The 18,521-nt window shown below is 30.7% G+C and overlaps 2 protein-coding genes across 5 annotated transcripts in view; both read right to left on the bottom strand.

Annotated features, from left to right (window-relative positions):
- The window catches only part of LOC113395603 (LIM/homeobox protein Lhx5), a 56,318-nt gene extending 55,964 nt beyond the window's left edge, over positions 1–354 (bottom strand). For all 3 annotated transcript variants that reach the window (XM_026633231.2, XM_026633232.2, XM_026633233.2), the window contains exon 1: positions 115–354. In XM_026633231.2, the coding sequence (XP_026489016.1) occupies positions 115–130 (16 nt within the window). In that variant the 5' untranslated portion in view covers positions 131–354. The remainder of the gene's footprint in view (positions 1–114) is intronic.
- Positions 355–9,872: 9,518 nt separating this feature from the next.
- LOC113395600 (trichoplein keratin filament-binding protein-like) lies at positions 9,873–15,890 on the bottom strand. 2 transcript variants are annotated; one of them, XM_026633227.2, is made up of 9 exons: positions 15,595–15,890; positions 15,019–15,234; positions 14,545–14,655; positions 14,109–14,291; positions 13,230–13,374; positions 12,133–12,420; positions 11,170–11,331; positions 10,666–10,857; positions 9,873–10,149 (listed from the first exon to the last, which is right to left on the bottom strand). In XM_026633227.2, the coding sequence occupies exons 2-9, from the start codon at positions 15,231–15,233 to the stop codon at positions 9,958–9,960; spliced, it is 1,488 nt and encodes a 495-aa protein (XP_026489012.2). In that variant the 5' UTR covers position 15,234; positions 15,595–15,890; the 3' UTR covers positions 9,873–9,957. The 2 variants fall into 2 exon arrangements, with proteins under 2 accessions (XP_026489012.2, XP_026489010.2); XM_026633225.2 differs by having other exon boundaries at positions 15,019–15,240; positions 15,595–15,889.
- Positions 15,891–18,521: the final 2,631 nt, after the last annotated feature.

Raw genomic sequence — 18,521 nt, 5'->3', positions numbered from 1 at the left:
AAAGAAAATGTATATAAATAGTTATAAATTAAAGAAACGGATCCCATCAATCCGAGATCTCTATAAATAAATAAACTATTGGATAGTTTAAAAAAAAAAACCAAACAAAACAACCTCCGTACGTCGGCATTGCTGCTAGTCACATTCAAAGTTCAGTCGTAAAACACGTAAAAAATCTATTTTTCAAAATCCTATCGACACGAGACACTGACTTTTACCAATGTGGTGCTGGTGGAAGGGGGCATGTGCCCCCCGTCCTGCGGCAAGGAATCCCGCCACTTCGACACCCTGACACGACACTGCACAGACACACCGCGGCCAACGCGCGGAGCAACGACACTCCAACACGCGCGATATCTTGACGCGTACTGATCGCAAGCCCATAGCTTTTTCACCAGGGCACGCAACCGACAAGGACGGTACATAAACAAATAATAGGTGGGAAAGGGAAGGGTAGAGTAGCGTTCGGAGCGGGCGTGGTTCAAGTGAGCGGCCACTCGCACCGAGGGGGTGGCGCCTATATATTTTTCTATTCTTTGTTTTCCGTGCGTGTACCGTGCGGTAGTGGGATTTCATTTTGTGGGACACGTGCGGCGTCCGCAGTAAATTTAAATTGCCTGTAGATCGGGTAGCTGTATAATTATAGTCTGAATTTTTCGGTTGCTCGTCTAGGTCCGTCTTGTTTTATGAATTCTGGTTTCGATGTTTTGACTGGGGGCGTGATGCATGTTTGTGTAGACATGCCTCACGCCCGCCTTCTCGGGCTCCGTGTTATTCTTTATTTTGACGATTTCACTTTGCCCTCGCTGCAAATAATGGTGTTGGGTGTTGTCTAAGCCGTATACTGAACTGAAACAACCGCGTATTTCTTTTATTTGTGAATCTAGAGTTTAATAAGAGAAGCCGCGAATGTATAAATCCTATTATGTTTGTAAATTTTTTATCAAAGTGATTCGGTGTTACATCGACTTAAAATTATAACAATTGAAAAAAAAAATGTTTTTTGCAATAGTTGATAGCTATTACTTTACCTACATAACATAGCTATATTTCTTTTATTTGGATATCAATTATTTTTCTATTTTTTATTATAAGTAGGTACTTACATACCTACTTAGGTATAGGTATCTTGTTTGTGATGACTTGGTAAAATGTTCTATTTAATGACACCTACACGTGTGACGTGTTTGTCTACTTCGATTGGTAGACACAAACGTCCTAAACTAATCTTATCGATAAATTTAAAGAAAGATTCAAAATTCGATTCAAATTTTAGAAACTTATCCAATATAACGAGGCACCATTGAAGGCGCACTTAAAACTCTGCCATAGCTATCCTTTTTTGATGTAGGTGTAAAATACTCAACGGCACCCGAAAAAAATACTTATATGAAAATTAATTTTGGAAGCAAGAGAACCGTAGGTACATACTAAAATTACTTTTTTACAACAATAATAATGTAATTAACATAAACCGAGTGGCAGAATTATTTTTTAACCAACTTCTCTTCCTGCTTGATACATCTATAAGTATGTGTGTATATGTCAATACATATGCATGTATCCTGACTAACTATTGTGGATGTACCTAATCTGATTTGTATAAAACTTAATTACTTACTTTTATTTCTTGCCAGTTCTTCTCAGCAACTTCTGGCAAACAACTGGCAGCTTAAAATTTCACTTAATTTAAGATACTTATTGAATAAAGTATATTTTGATTTAATTTGTTATTTTGTCAATACGCTGAAGAAATGGGATCCAAGATGTCGCCCGTATCTGTCATTCGGTCATTCACCCTTGAAACAGAAACACAGCAATTCAAATTATATTGCAGTTTGGCGAACAAAAATAATAAATTGTAAATATGTAGAGTAGATTATGCTTTTTCAGTAAGAACAGATTCTTGTTACAATTTAAACTAAGAATAAAATAAAATTAAAAAGTTTCATATAAGATTAAAACTTATTTTTTATTGTTTGTTGGTAGGTTAGATAGAGAAGTTTTTTTTTTTGCAGCCTTCACTTATATGAAAGACATAGGTATTATTGTAAGTTCGTAGGTAGGTACATAATATATATTCAAATAAATTTTAAGTAATTGTTATGTATATCTCTGTGTACTGAATATCTATTACGTATCGTTTTTTTAAATGTATTAGAATTTATTATTTTTCGACATAGAATTAAAAAATCTAATCAAAACATAGTAGATATTTAATTTATAATTGAACATTTCAATTCTTATTTATTTCTTTGAGTAAATTTGATGTGATGTATTTATTTATGAATTGTGTAACTGTTTGTTTCACAAATAAATAAAATATATCTATGTTAACTTATTGTATAGTAAATAACATCCGGTAAAAATCCCACTACTGGGCTAAGGCCTCCACTTTCCGATGATAAGGTGTTTTTCACGTTGTTTTCCTTCACAACCGAGCAAAAGATAAATTATAAGCACATGAAAATTCAGTAATGCTTGCTTGCTGACTTTGAACTCAGAATCATGAGTCAAGATTCACATCTTATAACTATTGGGCCATCACGGCTCTACTTATTGTATGGGTATTTTTTTTAATAAATTCAAACAGTCGCAAGTCATTAACTTCTCCCATAAACCGGGACGATAAGCAACAACCAATTACCACAGATGCAGGTGAGCAATAAAACGTACGAAATTGCTGATGTTTGACGGTATAATTGTTAGGGATGCAGGCGGACCTACTCAAAGCCCTTCTACCGCCCTACCTATCTAAAATATTATAATACCTATTTCTGGGAGCATAATATCACCGTTTTAATGAAACACAGGCAGACATATCGTTTTAATCTGTTTATAGACAACATACAAAGCTCACTCATGTTATTCGCATATTTAAAGCCTATTCCAATGGATGTAGGAAAAAAGATAAACCTTAGATTTACGTATTATGTACTTACATAAGATTTGCTAATAACTCAGTTATATTGTGCGCTACCTACTAAGAGTTTATGATAAATATATCTATATTCATAATACAATACTTACCTACTTATTTCCACTTTAATTTTACTTCCAAAATTTCGATAATAGTTTCGTTGACGTTCAAAATGGCATTTTTTCGCAAATCCATAGTGAAAATCATAGATTAATCAAGCTCTCGACCAATTATAGGTATCTCGTCAATTAGCTGTCAGGTGTTGTTTATTTTATTTTTCTCCTTTGCTTGGAATAGAGTATATTATAAATAACATGATCATACATCATACGCACACAAACAACGGTTGAACGGTAAGTTCTAAGTAAAATCTCTGAGAATAGTTTTACCTACCTTGAATTTTCATTATGTCACGTGCATCTACTAAACTACACGCGCTCGTATACCTTCGTACGAGTGTTTTTAAATTCTAACATTAAGTACATACCAGATTAGGTACGAGCTAACCTGTTATAAAAGGAATTAGTGAGGATTTTGACCGGGAACTAAATTTCTATTCACTATTTTCCGAGTTTATGTTACCTTCGTATCTGGCTTTACCTTGTCATAGACCACATTATGATAACATTATGATAAACTTAAATATTATAATTGGAATAAGGAGGACCTAGAAAGAGCTATTGTGGCTTACGAACACAAGGAATTAAGTCTGAACAAAATTTCAAAGACTTATTCCATTCCAAAACCTACAATTCTACGGCATGTAAAAAAGAAATATAAGATTGCTGTTGATAGAATAATCCAAAAAGGGAGACCGGTTATCTTCGATGTCGAAACTGAAAATAAGTTGGCTGAGCATATTCTTCATCTCGAAACACACATGTTTGGTCTAACAATAAGCGATCTCGCATTTGAAATTGCTGAAATGCATAATATTCAGAATAATTTTAATAAAGAAAAACGCATGGCTGGCAAAGCATGGTTCTATAAATTTATGAAAAGGCACCCACATCTAAGTGTTCGATAACCTGAAAACACATCTATGCATAGAATTAAAGGTTTTAATAGAGAAAATGTGTTTCACTTTTTTGATTTCTTAGAGGAGATTGTAGATAAAAATGGTACAGAACCTACCAATATCTTTAATGTAGACGAAAGTGGATTTTCAACCGTCCAAAAGAAACCGCAAAAAATTGTAAGATTAAAGGGAAAGAAGCAAATTGGCGCCGCTACGAGTGGAGAACGAGGTATCAATACAACTGCCATATGCTGTGCTAGTGTATCTGGCCAATTTATCCCTCCAATGCTAATATTTGCTAATATTCAAGCCCATATAAAAATCAACTAGAAGAGAAGATGAAGCAAAAGAAAATTAAAGTAAAGAAAGAACAGGTTTGTAAATCAAAGAAATACCAAACAGTGAAAAAAGAAAATAAGATAAATATATCCAGGGACAAATGCAAAAGTTTTAAAAGGGTCCAAAGGTGGATTGGATTCAATGCGTTCGTTGTCAGCGGTGGCTGCATGAGACGTGTACTTCGAATCCAGACATTTGCGATGATTGTTTCCAATAAGAATTATGCACAATTATTATATTACAAATAACATTCTTAAAAAAACTATATATATTTTCACGTTACTTTATTTATTTAGTTTATACTGTATTTTTTCTCATTATTATTATAGTTGTGTTGATTGATCTCAAATGTATAGTACAATCTTTATCACCAAAAAGTTAAAAATAATGTTCCTATTATTTAACTACTGTTTTTTTATTACCTAAGGTTAAAAATAAATAATTTGATTGAGAATTTAATTATTTTATCTATTAGAGTCTTTAATTCAGAGGAACGACTTAAACGCCTATGGTACGATTTAAAAAGTTGATGATACGATTAAAACGACTAGTCGGCTAAATCGTACCGTAGGCAGTCCTTTATAAAAAAAGCATTTTTAAGGATGTTAGAGTAAACGTATGGAACCGATTTCTCTGTCTTAGCAAGGTAAAATATGAAACTTTGAAACATATGACTTTATACATAAGCTACCTATGAAATATATATGTAATATACCTACCTGTTCAAATAACATCTAGGATAGAAAACATTAATGAAATATAGGTCATGGCAATTTAAAAAAAAACAAAATAACTACGTGTCATCCAACGTAGTACAGAGGGTTTGTCATGCGGCTGGTAAAATTCCTTTAATATCACCCCTTACTGTGGCCACCAGGTTGACGAGTCCAGCAATGGGAGAGACATGCAATCGTATGGAGTTATAAAGAATCTAGCTATAAGATATGTCAATATGATTTAGTAGCTTTGAAGATTTCCATTTATTTTTTATTATCTCTTCCCTTGTACAGGTTGTATATAGAGGGGTAACTCGTTATCTTCCGCCCCCTAAGTATAAATGTCCCCTATCTAAATAGTATCATTTTCTTATTTTAATTAAGTGTTTATTGATGTTATTTTTTATAAGTAACAGTCCGTAATCCGTCCTTGAAAAAATGTTACTATAAATACGAAAGAGGAATTTTAGGTACCTAAGTGTGGATTTTTTTCAATCTATATAAATTCTATCAATTTTAAACCTAAACCTTATCGTTTTTGAAATTCAATTAAATTCCGTTCAATTCAAATTCGACGAAAGAAATAAATTGAATTCGGTATGATTTTTTTTAAAGTAAATATTCTTATTGGCTTTTTATATATTATAGAAGGTATGTTATTCTATTAAGATAAAAAATACAAATAACTACATTGTAAAGTAACCTCCCCTATTCAACTGCCTAGTGGTTCATTTGACTACATCATTAATTCATAATACCTAAGTACTCGTAAATAGTTAAAATAAAACTAGTATATCTTGTAATTTATTAAAATCCTGATGTCGCTCTCGGCTTCGCCTACGTTTAAGGAGCTTGTCGTGTACGGCAGAAACAATCTATTTCTTTTCTAGGGGTTCAAGCTTACTTCAGACGGGCTTAGATGATGGGTTTAAGAAGAGAAAAAGTTCGACAGATTGTTCATAAGCTTTTCAAAATGTTTATCATTTAATTTGTAGTTAATTGTAAATATTTTTTTTATTATAATTACCTATAGCTATGATGTTTTCGTCTATTATGTTATTGTTAGTTAAAAATATCTATATGTATACTTAAAATTTAATAATTCCTATAAATTCCACATAAATCAATAAGAAAATGTCTTGAATTCTCATTTTAATTCTTGTTCGTTGTTGAAGGTAATAGGAAATTCAAATGTACCTGTAACTGTAACCTACCTACTATTCAAAGCGGTCGGAAAATAAATGTGCTTTATGTAAAACATTTCGTTTCGAGTATCCAAGTATTCATTCTCATAATATTCAAGTATCGTCATTGTCTCATCAAGTATAGTAATTGTCAAATCTTGGGTTAGTCAATTACCAAACCAAACTTATTGGTTTAACCAAACTTATTGGTTTTTTTGATAAGAAATTCTCATTAGTAACGCGGAGTAGCGTGACATCATTTACACTCTTGCGCTTCTCCTCGGAAAACATGCAAAGCCTTCCGTTCCCCGTCTGAGCTCACGAATTACTGGTTATATGGAGGATTGAGAGTAGGAAACATTTGCGCGCACACGCCTGCACTAAGAGTTAAAACATATCATGGTAATTCTTATTTGATATTAGCCATTCTAGCCTAGATCGGTTAAGACCCCAAGGACATTATCAAGGTATCAAATTTTATTTTATTTTTTTATTAATAAGTAGTAACCTACTTTACTTTACTTTGCTTTGCTAGTTAAGGATATCATACAGTTACTAAAACAACAACAAAAGTCGGTGTGTCTTTTCCTAAAATCACGTTTCTCTGTCAGTCAAAAGATTCAAAAGATTGTTTAATAACTTGACAATGTAAGTATTTGTTATGTTATCTTAATAGAATAATATATTAAAATTCAATAAGTATCTTTAATTTTAAAAAATGCGTATTTACCTACTACAATTTTTTTTTACATCGAATTTTAATTGAACAGAATTGACTGGTATTTCAAAATCGATAAGATTTAAGTTTAAAATTGATAAACTAGATAAAAACTACATAGATTGACAATTTTCCTATTTATTATAGGACCTTACTATATTGCCTTAGAACTTCTTGCTTTTATGTATAAAATGTTAAATATGGCTTATTTAAGCAAACAGTGATTTCTCACCTGTGTCGAGAAAAGTGCCCTCGAGTAGAATATACCTATTTATCCATGATACTTTACAATATTTCTAAAATCATTAATAACAAATTTTATTAAATTTTTTTATTCAAATTTCTTGATATAAAGGAAACATACATAATATATAACTTCCAAAAATCACAAGTTAGCCTATGCTTTTTAATTTCAAGCAGAGCTCAAAATAATATCTATTATGAGCTGAATAGAATCTTATTTCGAATTTATCGGTACGATGAGTCAGTCTTGTAATGTACCTATACGGTCGAAAATTTAATCATTATAAAATATTCAAGTACCATAAAAAAATTTTGAAATAGAAATTAAAAGTAGCTACAATATAATTTTTCAAAAATAATTGTAACGTGGGTTGGTACATTTTGGCACTAAGTTTGTTTATCGTGTATTACAGATTCATTGATTTCTAGCGAAATATTTAAGAACTTTTATTTGGGAACAACGCCATCTGTATTCGTTTTCAGCAATAACTTGTTTCAGATACCAATACTCAAGTATTAAATATTATATATAATATTAAAATATTATTATAGTAGGCATAAATTACTATGCCGAAATTTTCTATATAAAATTAAATTAATAATTGTCTCCTTTATACTTCTATTTCATACATCGAATTACTATGAAATAGTCATACGCGCACCCGCTCGCATGGGTGAATTAGTACAGCCATTAGACAACAGATGGCGCGCTAATCATTTCTCAAATTGAAGACTGCGAAGTCGCTGGGATAGATTAGTATGGTAAAAGAAAGAATACAAGTTTGATAAGATCATTGAATGTAACTTGCTTTGCATTTTATTCTAACTGGTTAATATTACTGAGCACCAGTCGTAGTGCTTATTTCATCCAACAGATGGCATTACAATAAAATAAGTTAAAATATAATATAATACAATATAAATAGAAACGAATGTTTGTCGTCTATGCGTTCCTAAACTATTCATCCGATTGTGATGGAACTTTGGTGAGCTGTTCTGCTTTTGCTAAAGAAGAAAAAGCTCCGTGTAAAAATAAGTGTTTGCCTTTATTGTCTTAGGACCTAGATCAACCATGTAATTGTTCATAAACACGTTTTTGTGGAATAAATATTATTGTTATTACTTTTTTCTTTGTGTTTATCCTTCAACATAAAAGTTTATGCTACCCTTATTTACCCGACTGGCTGCTTTAATGGCGTGAGTTTTTTTTCGTTAGAAAAACCCCACGTGAAATGGGGCCAGGGGCTATATGTGGTGCTCCGAATGCCCATTAAAAAACCAGCGGTACCCCACTCCGTCTTTTCAGTGGGCATCACGGGTCGCTTGCGCATGCTACCGTGGCGTCGGTACCCAGACGCGATGGTTGGTACTTAGCGGGCCTCCAAGCTAAAGGAATTCGGGGTACAGAGATTCCCCCTACTCCAGGTAACGCTTACAACGGGGGAAGGATGTACGGACAGCGCCGATGCCTTCTTCCCGGTCTTCTTCGGCGGAGCGAATTCGCGGAGGCACTCTCAGCATGGCGGTTATCACGCTCGGCGACGAGAGATCTCCGCAGACTATCGCCACCAGGGAATGCCTTTGGGGCCCCCAAGCGGCACACTCCATCGGGTTGTGAAGCGGCGTGTCCAAAGGCGCGCCGCACTCGTGGCAGGCGAGCGTCATATGGCGTCGGCTACGTAAACCAATTAAGTGTTATTTAATTTTCATTAAGTAGATCCTTATTTTACCCATGCGAAGCCGGGTATCGAACATTTTAGGACAAAAGCATTAAATAAAAAACAAACATTTTAAAAATATACTTTAATGTCACACAGGAAATAGGAACACATCAACTCGAAGTAGTTGCAACTTAATTCATATATATGTTTTAAATAATATTAAAGTTCATGTCAATCAACAAAAATTACATTGAAGACTTAATGATTGCCATGTAAAATAGCGGCAATACCTATTATTTTAAATTTAGAATTACAGATATGTTACATTATCAATATAGTATACAGATTATAATTAATATTATGGATAAAATGCAGTCTTAGTAACATTTATTAGTTTTCAATATCACTTATAAATAATATCGATTTAACTTATTAGAAATATCAATTATTCAGCCTTACATTTATATTTTAAAATTTCATTTATTTTTACAAAAAAAAAAATAGAAAGTTTTCTTTAAATTTGAACACAACCAGAAATATTAATTAGTATAGAACAGAATTTCAATAATTAAATATTGTACTTCGTTCATATATTAAATATTTTTTAATTGTGCGATATATATCATTTGTATGAAATAAATCCATATGAAAATTTAGTTTCTATTCATATATAAATGAATTCATACTAAAGCAGCATGAAGTGTAAATTACAAGCTATTCACGTCAGTAATTCATGTATTTTTCATAAAATTAAAGCGATCAATCTTGCAGGTGCATCAAAAGAAGGTTAAATAATAGTGACAACTACAAGTACTTTTTTTAACACAATTAGTAAACAATGTCCAAAATCTGGGCAAAGATTTTCTCACCTTTTAAGGAAAAGTTTTGGAGTTAACTTCAAGTTCACTATATGTCAGAGTTTATCCAAAGAAACACACTCAGGTTTCTTTTCCTGCAGACAACTTTGAAACAGATATCATCGATTTAGAGGTATGTCTACTCAGTTAAATCAAGTATTTAATATAATGTATACTTTTACTATTTTAATTATTAATGCACCGTATTTTGAAACTTACACAAATATAGGAAATATGAGTTAAAATCACATCGAGGTAATCAAAAACACACTTTAACTATTAAGAAAAAAGGGTCACAATATTATGCCCAAGCCTGCGTATTTCCTTCCCTTTGAGCTCGTGCGATTTCAGTGCGCAACAAACGTTCATGCGAGGCTGCTTCACGCAACTCGGCCTCCCGGGTCGCGACTTTCTCCATTTGTTCCTTCTGGAGACGAAGACCGTTCAGCTGAGATTGGAGAGCCGTTATCGCTGAATATGATGTGCTCTTTAACTGAAAAAAAAATACATTCGTAGATATATAAAACACAGATATTATATCTTTCTTATTGAGCATCAATAGAGTGTTAAAACATTGCGAGAAAAACAATTTGTCAGGCTTTCTGGGCGACCGTTATCTTGACATCAACCCTTGTGAATGCTTTTGCTGGTGGATAACATTTTCGTTACCTCTTTTTGGCGTTTGTTAAGAACACTGATGATATTCACAAATGTGCTTAACAAAAATCATTATTCAGCTGTTACATCTTACAGATTCAGATGAGCGGGGTCTATTCAAATCATGGCAAACAACATTGAATCAAAATATCAATTAATTGTTTCTGCATTTTTTCTTAACATATTAATGTTTTCTCTTCACATATATATTTTAAATACTTATAATTATTATTTGTGTTCATGATTATGGTACCAAAATTAAAATGGAAACATTAATCAATGAACATGCCTCTGACCTGACATTATGACCTATTTTGTTGGGAACAGTTATTACTAAGGTTTTATATCCAACCTGAGTATCTCTTTCTTGAGCCTGTACTTCTTGATGGAAGTTCTCCATTTGTTCTAGAATCTTCTCCCGTTCGAGGACATTTTCTTTTTGCATTTTAATATTAGCTTCTATCTTCTCCTCCATTTGCTTCTTGAGAGCTTCAACTACTTCCTGCATGAGGTTACAACGAGCTTCTCGTTCTTTCGCCCATAGCTAAAACAATATCATATAAAATTACATACCAACTATCATTTTACTAATGTGGCATATGTATAAAATAAGAAATACTGTTTGAAGTAAATAATACATTTTGCAATTTTCATCCTTATCACTTCAATTTTATATTCAAATGTAACAAAATGCTGAATGAAACTAACAAAGGAAATACAGCTTTAAAATAATCTGCCATTAAAATTGTGAATGTGTACTTTAGTACTTTCTTATAAGAACACATTTTGTTTTTAGTTTTAATCAACGAAAACACTTTATGTCCTTTATAAAAGTTACATTTTAATATGTATGTACCTTGTCCTGTTTGTCGTTTATCTGTCTCGCTTCACCGTCATACATTGTTTCGATGTTTTTCTGTCTCTGTCTCTCTTTGTCCCTGTACTCTTCTAATTCCAGTAACGCCGCGTCCAAAACACGTTTGTGATTTGCGCATAATTCTCGTTCCATTTCATAATCCTGTGAAAAGTATATTATATTAAAAAACTTTCCATAGATGTTATAAAACATTATCCAAGAATTGAGATGTGGTCGCTCTATGACAGAACCGAACCGCTGTGTAGATGATAGTTTGTAAATATAACGATAAAACACTTAAGGTAGTAACGCCAATGGTAGCAGGCTTGATGATATATATTTTATACAATTAGTGAGTTCATGATTAGCACACCTTGGGAATAAAACGATCGCCTCCTAAATATTTCTACGTAATATTGAATATATGTAAACAATTACTTTTTGCCAAAAAAATCCGCTGAGTTTCTTTTACCGGTTCTTATATTAGTGTCTCGGGTCAGATATTAGTGTTTAATTTGACAATCAATAAGTAAGTGCTTTTTTAATGAGTTGGTATTTTAATTCCATTTATTTATGGACAAATTTTTCTTACATCTTGATAACGAACATTTTATAACTAATTAAACTTTTAACAGAAAATGTATCTGATTGAACAAGCAACATTTCTTAAATTTAAGCTATAATATTTTGAAAATTATTCTAGTTCTCCAAACAGAACCGAAAATCACCCATGGCGGACATTTTCAAAGAAATTCTAGAAAAGAATAAGCATAGAGACCTATAGGTGAATAAGTGTACGCAAAACAGATCACTCTATCTCTGATAGGACGGCAATGATTATACAGCAAATTCAAAAATGCTACAATAAAGGGGCAACTAATTTTTAATTAAATAATTGTTACCAATAATAACAAAACATGTTTTAATATTAATCTTAAATTAGAAAAGATCTTTTAATATTACCTTCAGAATACTCCTTCGTATCTGTTCCAACATTCTCAAATCCAGTTCAATCTCGCTTATAACTGATATAACTTTCCTCTTCAACTTATACTTATGTAAGCCCATATTCACTATATGTACGTCTCTTTCTGCCACGAGCTTTGCATGCTCTTTGACTCTTTCACTTGATATGATTTGTAATTCTTCTAGTTTCATCCTTTCTTTCTCTTCGAGTTTTCGAAGTTTTTTCACTATTGTTTCCTTTTCGCTTAACTCTGCTATTTGTCCTTCTAGACTATTTCGGAGCTCCTGAAAATAAAAGTTGAGAGATAGATATAAGCTATTGTAGACTATTCTGTAGACATTTTCCAAAACTTCAATATTTTTTGTGTATCCTAAAAGACTATAGATTGAGCACAGACCTACGCCTTTTTTTAGATACAATATTTGACCCACACAGATAACATTAAATTAAATGCACGTAACAATTTACTTAATCCATTTGTTACCCAAAGCAACTATGCACAAAACGTTTTTGTCAATAGAACTAGTTGTTATGGACATAGTAAGGTTGATTTTTTTACCACTACAAACATCGATAGTGACAAGGAATTGTTATTAAAATTATTATTACGAAGTTACTTATTAACTGACGACTAACGAATTTAATTATTAAAAAAACTTATCTATACAAATTTAAATTTTATAAATATAAATTCAATTCTGTAACTTTTATTACTGTAGGACCATTTGTTATTTTTTCTATTGAAATTATTTGAGTGCAGATTTCTATCTTTATTTTCTGTTTCTACACTTTTTTTCTTAGTCTTATGTATTATTTTTGGGTGGACACTTTGTTGGAAGAAATAAACCAATTAATTCTAGGACTTAATCCTAGAATTAGTTGGTTTATTTAATGAAAGACTATACTAGACTTTTTGTTTCTCTAGTAAAAATAAAATAAAACCATGCAAAAATATATAAGAAATAAAAATAATTAATAATGAATATCCACTCTGAAACTATAGAGTATCATGATACACAACTTCCATATCAATGTCATTTATTGTTTTTTGTAAATTTCAAAATTAATAGAGTTAATAATATAAACTAATTACCTTCATCTGTAGCTCCTTCTCTCTCAGTCTCTCTTCTTCTATCTGTATCTGGCGACGGAGCGCCTCGTCTCTTTCTTGCAGAATTTTCCGCGTGTCCTCATCTTCTTTCTTCTTTTGCATCTCTTTTTCAACAATTTGTTCCATCCTACAGACAAATTAATTATGCATATACATATATGAACTACATAGACATTTTTTGTTTTAATTTTAAATAACATTAATTAACTTCTTTTGCTTTCAATATTGAAACTAGTAACTATTGTCAGTAAATGGAACAGTAATTTTTAACTATAGCGTGCCCAGAACCACAATGCAATGTGTCTTTCTTTATATTATCTATGTTATAGGCAAAACCTAGCAAGCCTACGTTTATCCATATACAAGACTACAAATGCAGCACCATTGCGCCAGCTTTCATTATAATCTGTTAATCATATGTTAGCGAGTAGCCCTAGCCTCCAATATGGTGCTATGTCATAGGATGTTATAATTAATTATATCATATCACATTATTATATATTATAATGATTATAATCGAAACTATTTATTTTACATTATTATGTACTTATAAAATTATTGCTATAATTAGTTGTTTAATAATTTGTTAAACTTTAATTAATACTATGTATTTTATTTGGCAACTATTTAAGACTGGCACAAATACATATACATACTTCTTTTTTTAAAAAGATATATCTGTCATGAGAAATAATGAGATGATTGGAGGTTATTGAAAAATATATTTGTTGGAGAATTATTATAAAATGTGATTTTGTCATCTTAAACTACTGAAATTACACGTCATGTCTAAGTAATATTTAATTAATTTTTACCTCAAACATAAACCAATATCAATACTTATAAATAAGATACACATACCAAGCAGACTTCAATCTTCCATTAGCAATGTAAGAGCTTGCGGCTCTCAACTCGGGTTGTCTCAATCTCCAAGCATGGTATAGTTTGAGTTCCGCCTCTTGTTTTCTTAGTTGCTCCTCCTTTTCTCTAATACCTTCGTTTATATCTTGAAAGGTAGATGAAGAGACATTGTTAAGATACGACCTGTGGAGGAGTTATTTAAGATAAAATGTAAATCTTACTGAATTAACCTGATATCTTACTACAAACAAACTTTGAACTTAAGTATAAGTTTTAGCAAATTTTATATACAAGGTATAATCATTTTATTTAGTATAGAATTGTATGAACACAATCAAATTGTATATGAAGATTAATTAGAAAGGAATAAATTAAAAACAGTATGTACATAATAGGATTACTTTTATTTTGTGTACAAAATAATTGTTTAATATACCCGTTTTTGAAATATTTAGGCTGCGCTGCAAGGGTTTTTAATTCCTCTTTGTACTGTAGATTTTCTTGAAACAACATTGCCTCAAGTTTCTTTCGTCGCTCCTCCAATTGACTGAAATGTAATAATATTTATTGATAAGTAAAAAATATAAATACAAGTTTATAAATAGTTATAAGTAGTATGTTTAGGATCAAAGCTAAGAATAATATACTTTATACAAATAAGCTATATACAAGAAGTTAGATAATAATTATTTAAAGTTAATTAAAGTTTATTAGATATATAAAAATAATGCATATACTACATGTGGTCGAAAATTGGAAATTTTTGGATGGCTAATTTTTTTCTGTGTACATCTAGGTATTAATACCGAAAACAAAATTAAAATGAAGTAGTGACTAACTAAACTACATTTTTACTAATGGACTAATATAAAAGTGTAGTTCTTCAATTTTTAAACATAGAATAACTTACGAAGCTCTTATTTTCTTTTCACTTAGTAACCCTGCTTCCTTATTAGCCCTTTCATAGTAACCTTCTGTTGTCCACTGTTCATGGTGTCTAGACTTATTGGTATTGAGTTCAAAGTAACTGGCCACTTTCTTAAGTTCTTCTGCACGACGAAGTTCATTGTCTCTCTTCTGTGCTGCTAAAGCTTGTAACTGCCATTGAGGCCTTAAACGAGACATCCTGTAACTACCTTACAATATTGTTTTAATGTTAGTAATATACACAAACATTATAACATTCATTTATTGCATTTTAAAACTAAGAATTAATTATGTATAAACCTTAATAAAATAAGTGCCACTGATTTTAATAATTTTCACATCTATTACTTTTATTAAGGAACTTATAATATATCTGATTGTGTGCTTTTATTTCGTTAACCGAAATAAATAAATGATAAATAAAATAAACATTAGGGTTGTTTGAAATTCAGCTAAATAAACATAATTAAGCAAAAAAAGACGCGCTTACTTTAATGTGAATCACCCAATATGAACCGTGATTGAAAATATGACTAATATTGTGAAATCGATATCTTACCTCGGTTGACTGCACACTGTAAGGTCTCTTCCAATTCTGGAGTCATTTACTTCCTATCACTATAACAAGTATTGCATGATTGCTCATAACAACGCGTGGGCAACGACACTGAATTGGACGGCATGAGGTCAGTCAGTCAATTAAATTAAATTCATATAACTTCCTCAGAAATTGCTTCAATTATTGCTAACAGTCAGTAGTCACGCAGTTAATCTTATTATGCTACAATAGTCTTAGAGGTAAAAGCGTTACAAATACAAATTCAAATCAAAACAAAGCAAACGTCCAAATTTTACTGACAGAAAGACGTTGCCTAGCAACTGCGCTTTGTTACGTCTTAGATAATTTTGTATATGGCAACAGATTTACATGTTATATATATTTTTCATTTTTTTAAAGCTAATATAAAAGTAATGAATAAAATTATTAAGTATAACATTGTTATTTACCTTTTGTTTTAATATATAAAAATAAGTTTCATTATGTATAAATCCATAGTCTCATTAGTATAGTAATAGAAGTAGTATAGTTGTAATAATACAACTCGGTAAAATCAAATAAATACATAAAAACCAATTAAAAAGTTTTCTTTTAATCCAACTATAAAATAATTATATATACGTTTTACTTGGTGGTATGGCCATGTGCAAACACGTCTGGGTACCTCATTATTCTACCGCTAAGTAGCTTCAGTATGGTCGTGTTCCGTTTTACAGAGTAAGTGAGCCAGTGTAACTACATTAGTAGCGTATTAACGATGCAAAGAATGGTTAAAAACATTTACAGCGCCAATGTTTATGAGCGGTGTTAACCAGATTATAAAAAAACGATAAAATTAGTCGGTTATAGAGATGATAATATATTAAACATGCAATTTTGATCTTTGTTACAATACGTACGTACGTTGTATAAGTAACGCTTATTTAAATACCCAATGCGCCTACTTATAAACTTTAGCAAATTGTGCTCAAGTAAAATTATGCTTACAAAAAACAAAACAAAAGCTTGGAAGATCTTTTTACATATTAATTTCTACAAACTGCTAAATTTCTACGTAAAATAATAATAATCTATAATCTTTTCATTGTTTTATTATTATATATTGGCGAAAACATAAAAGAGACAAAATAGCTAATGTTTACTACATTAATTCTACATATAATAATCGTAGAAAAAAACATATATGTTTATAATATTTATTAAAACTTATGCTTAACTTATTATTATTATTATATTTATCCCAAAGATAATAGGCCATAGATGGAATAAATGGCCATAGCTTAATATCGTACAAAAAGAATGAATTTTATAAAATAAATATAAAATATTTTAAATCTGTAACAAAATAATAACTTTAGCTCTAAATTATCGTAATATACTTTAGCATTACGACATTATGTTTACCTAATATTTACGAAAAATAAAATGTAAGTTTTAAATTAATATAATACATTATAATATTAATTTAATACTTGCATTTTATTTTAAATAATCCGAAATGTATATTACATATACGTAATCGTATCATACTTAGAGCGGATGTTTTAAAATGTATTTTTTTCTATATCATGTATATCTGCTTATCAAAAACCTTTAAAATAAAAGATAAAATATCATAAATCGACTTTCAAAACGATAGTAAAAATAAAATGACAGTATTGTTTATATAGACAACCTCGTATGTCTTAGTAGTTACTATGCGCATCTGCAGATTACGCGGTCCTTGCTTTGAATCTAGGATTGTTCCAATATAATATGTTCAGCTCAAAAATTCCGTAAGACTGTTGATATTTCGGCTGATCTCTCTCCGGTTGTGTCAATGTCGATGATCCCAGGTAACCCATTGCCTACTTATATCATAAAAATAATAACAATAATCATACATATGTACTTTAATACTGCTTAAATAATAATTTTATAAAAACAGTATTATTTTGTAACCATACAATATTGTATCATTATCGCCCATTAAATATTAGATTTATAGAAAATATTTCTAGTGTGTGTATTATTACTAAGATAAAAATGAAAAACATACGTACAAATTAAAAATAGAAAGATGTCCAATAAATTGCGTAATTTACTCAACATGATATTGTATACTTTATCTTAAACGAGTTAAAATTCCAAATATAATTTCTTCCTATTCCTTATCATAGTTGAATATATTCTTATCTAAAACGTGATTGCATTTGCATTTCAATGCATTAAAATTGTAGATATTATTTAACACTTTAGCGACCGGAGCGGGCGCATATCTAATAAACTTTACTTGAGACTTCGAAAGCTCTTGTTTTCATTGAAGCGTCCGAGCTTACGGCCTTCAAGGTGATAGCGGGTCACATTCCGGCGTCGTGAACGAGATGCAGATATGTTCCATCGCATTTAAGCTACAATGGCAGCGGTTATAATGTTGCTATATAAAAGAAAATTCTTCTATACTAGTATGTTACATATCTACTACACTTATAGAGTAACCTATTTTTTTTGTAGTGAACTGTTTCATCTATACTTAAAAAGAAATATATTATTATGTATATTGAGATGTAACGAATTATATATATATATATATATATTGTGTAATGTTTAAAAATAATATCATTTTAATTTGTACGTAGTGTACAATGTATGTATTGAAATATATTCCCACATTTTCCAGACCCGAACAAATTTCTTATTAAGAAATTATTAAAATGATATAATATAATAAATATTTTTTAATATAAATAATACTAAAATTTGATTATCTAAGCCGCTTTTCACCTAAGAAATTTGGTTCAGTCATATGCGAATAGTTAAAAGTTTAACTTCTCTCTCTTTTGTTACTGTCGTATATTTCATAATTATTGCTTTATACATACAATATGACAGTTTGTTTTTGTTTAAATAATTTTACAGTAACTTATAACTGTATATTACATAAGAAA

Source organism: Vanessa tameamea, chromosome 21 (genome assembly GCF_037043105.1).
Source record: "Vanessa tameamea isolate UH-Manoa-2023 chromosome 21, ilVanTame1 primary haplotype, whole genome shotgun sequence".
Classification (NCBI taxonomy): Eukaryota; Metazoa; Arthropoda; class Insecta; order Lepidoptera; family Nymphalidae; genus Vanessa; species Vanessa tameamea.
Note: the sequence above shows the minus strand (reverse complement) of the source record. Positions and strands in the feature narration are given on the sequence as shown.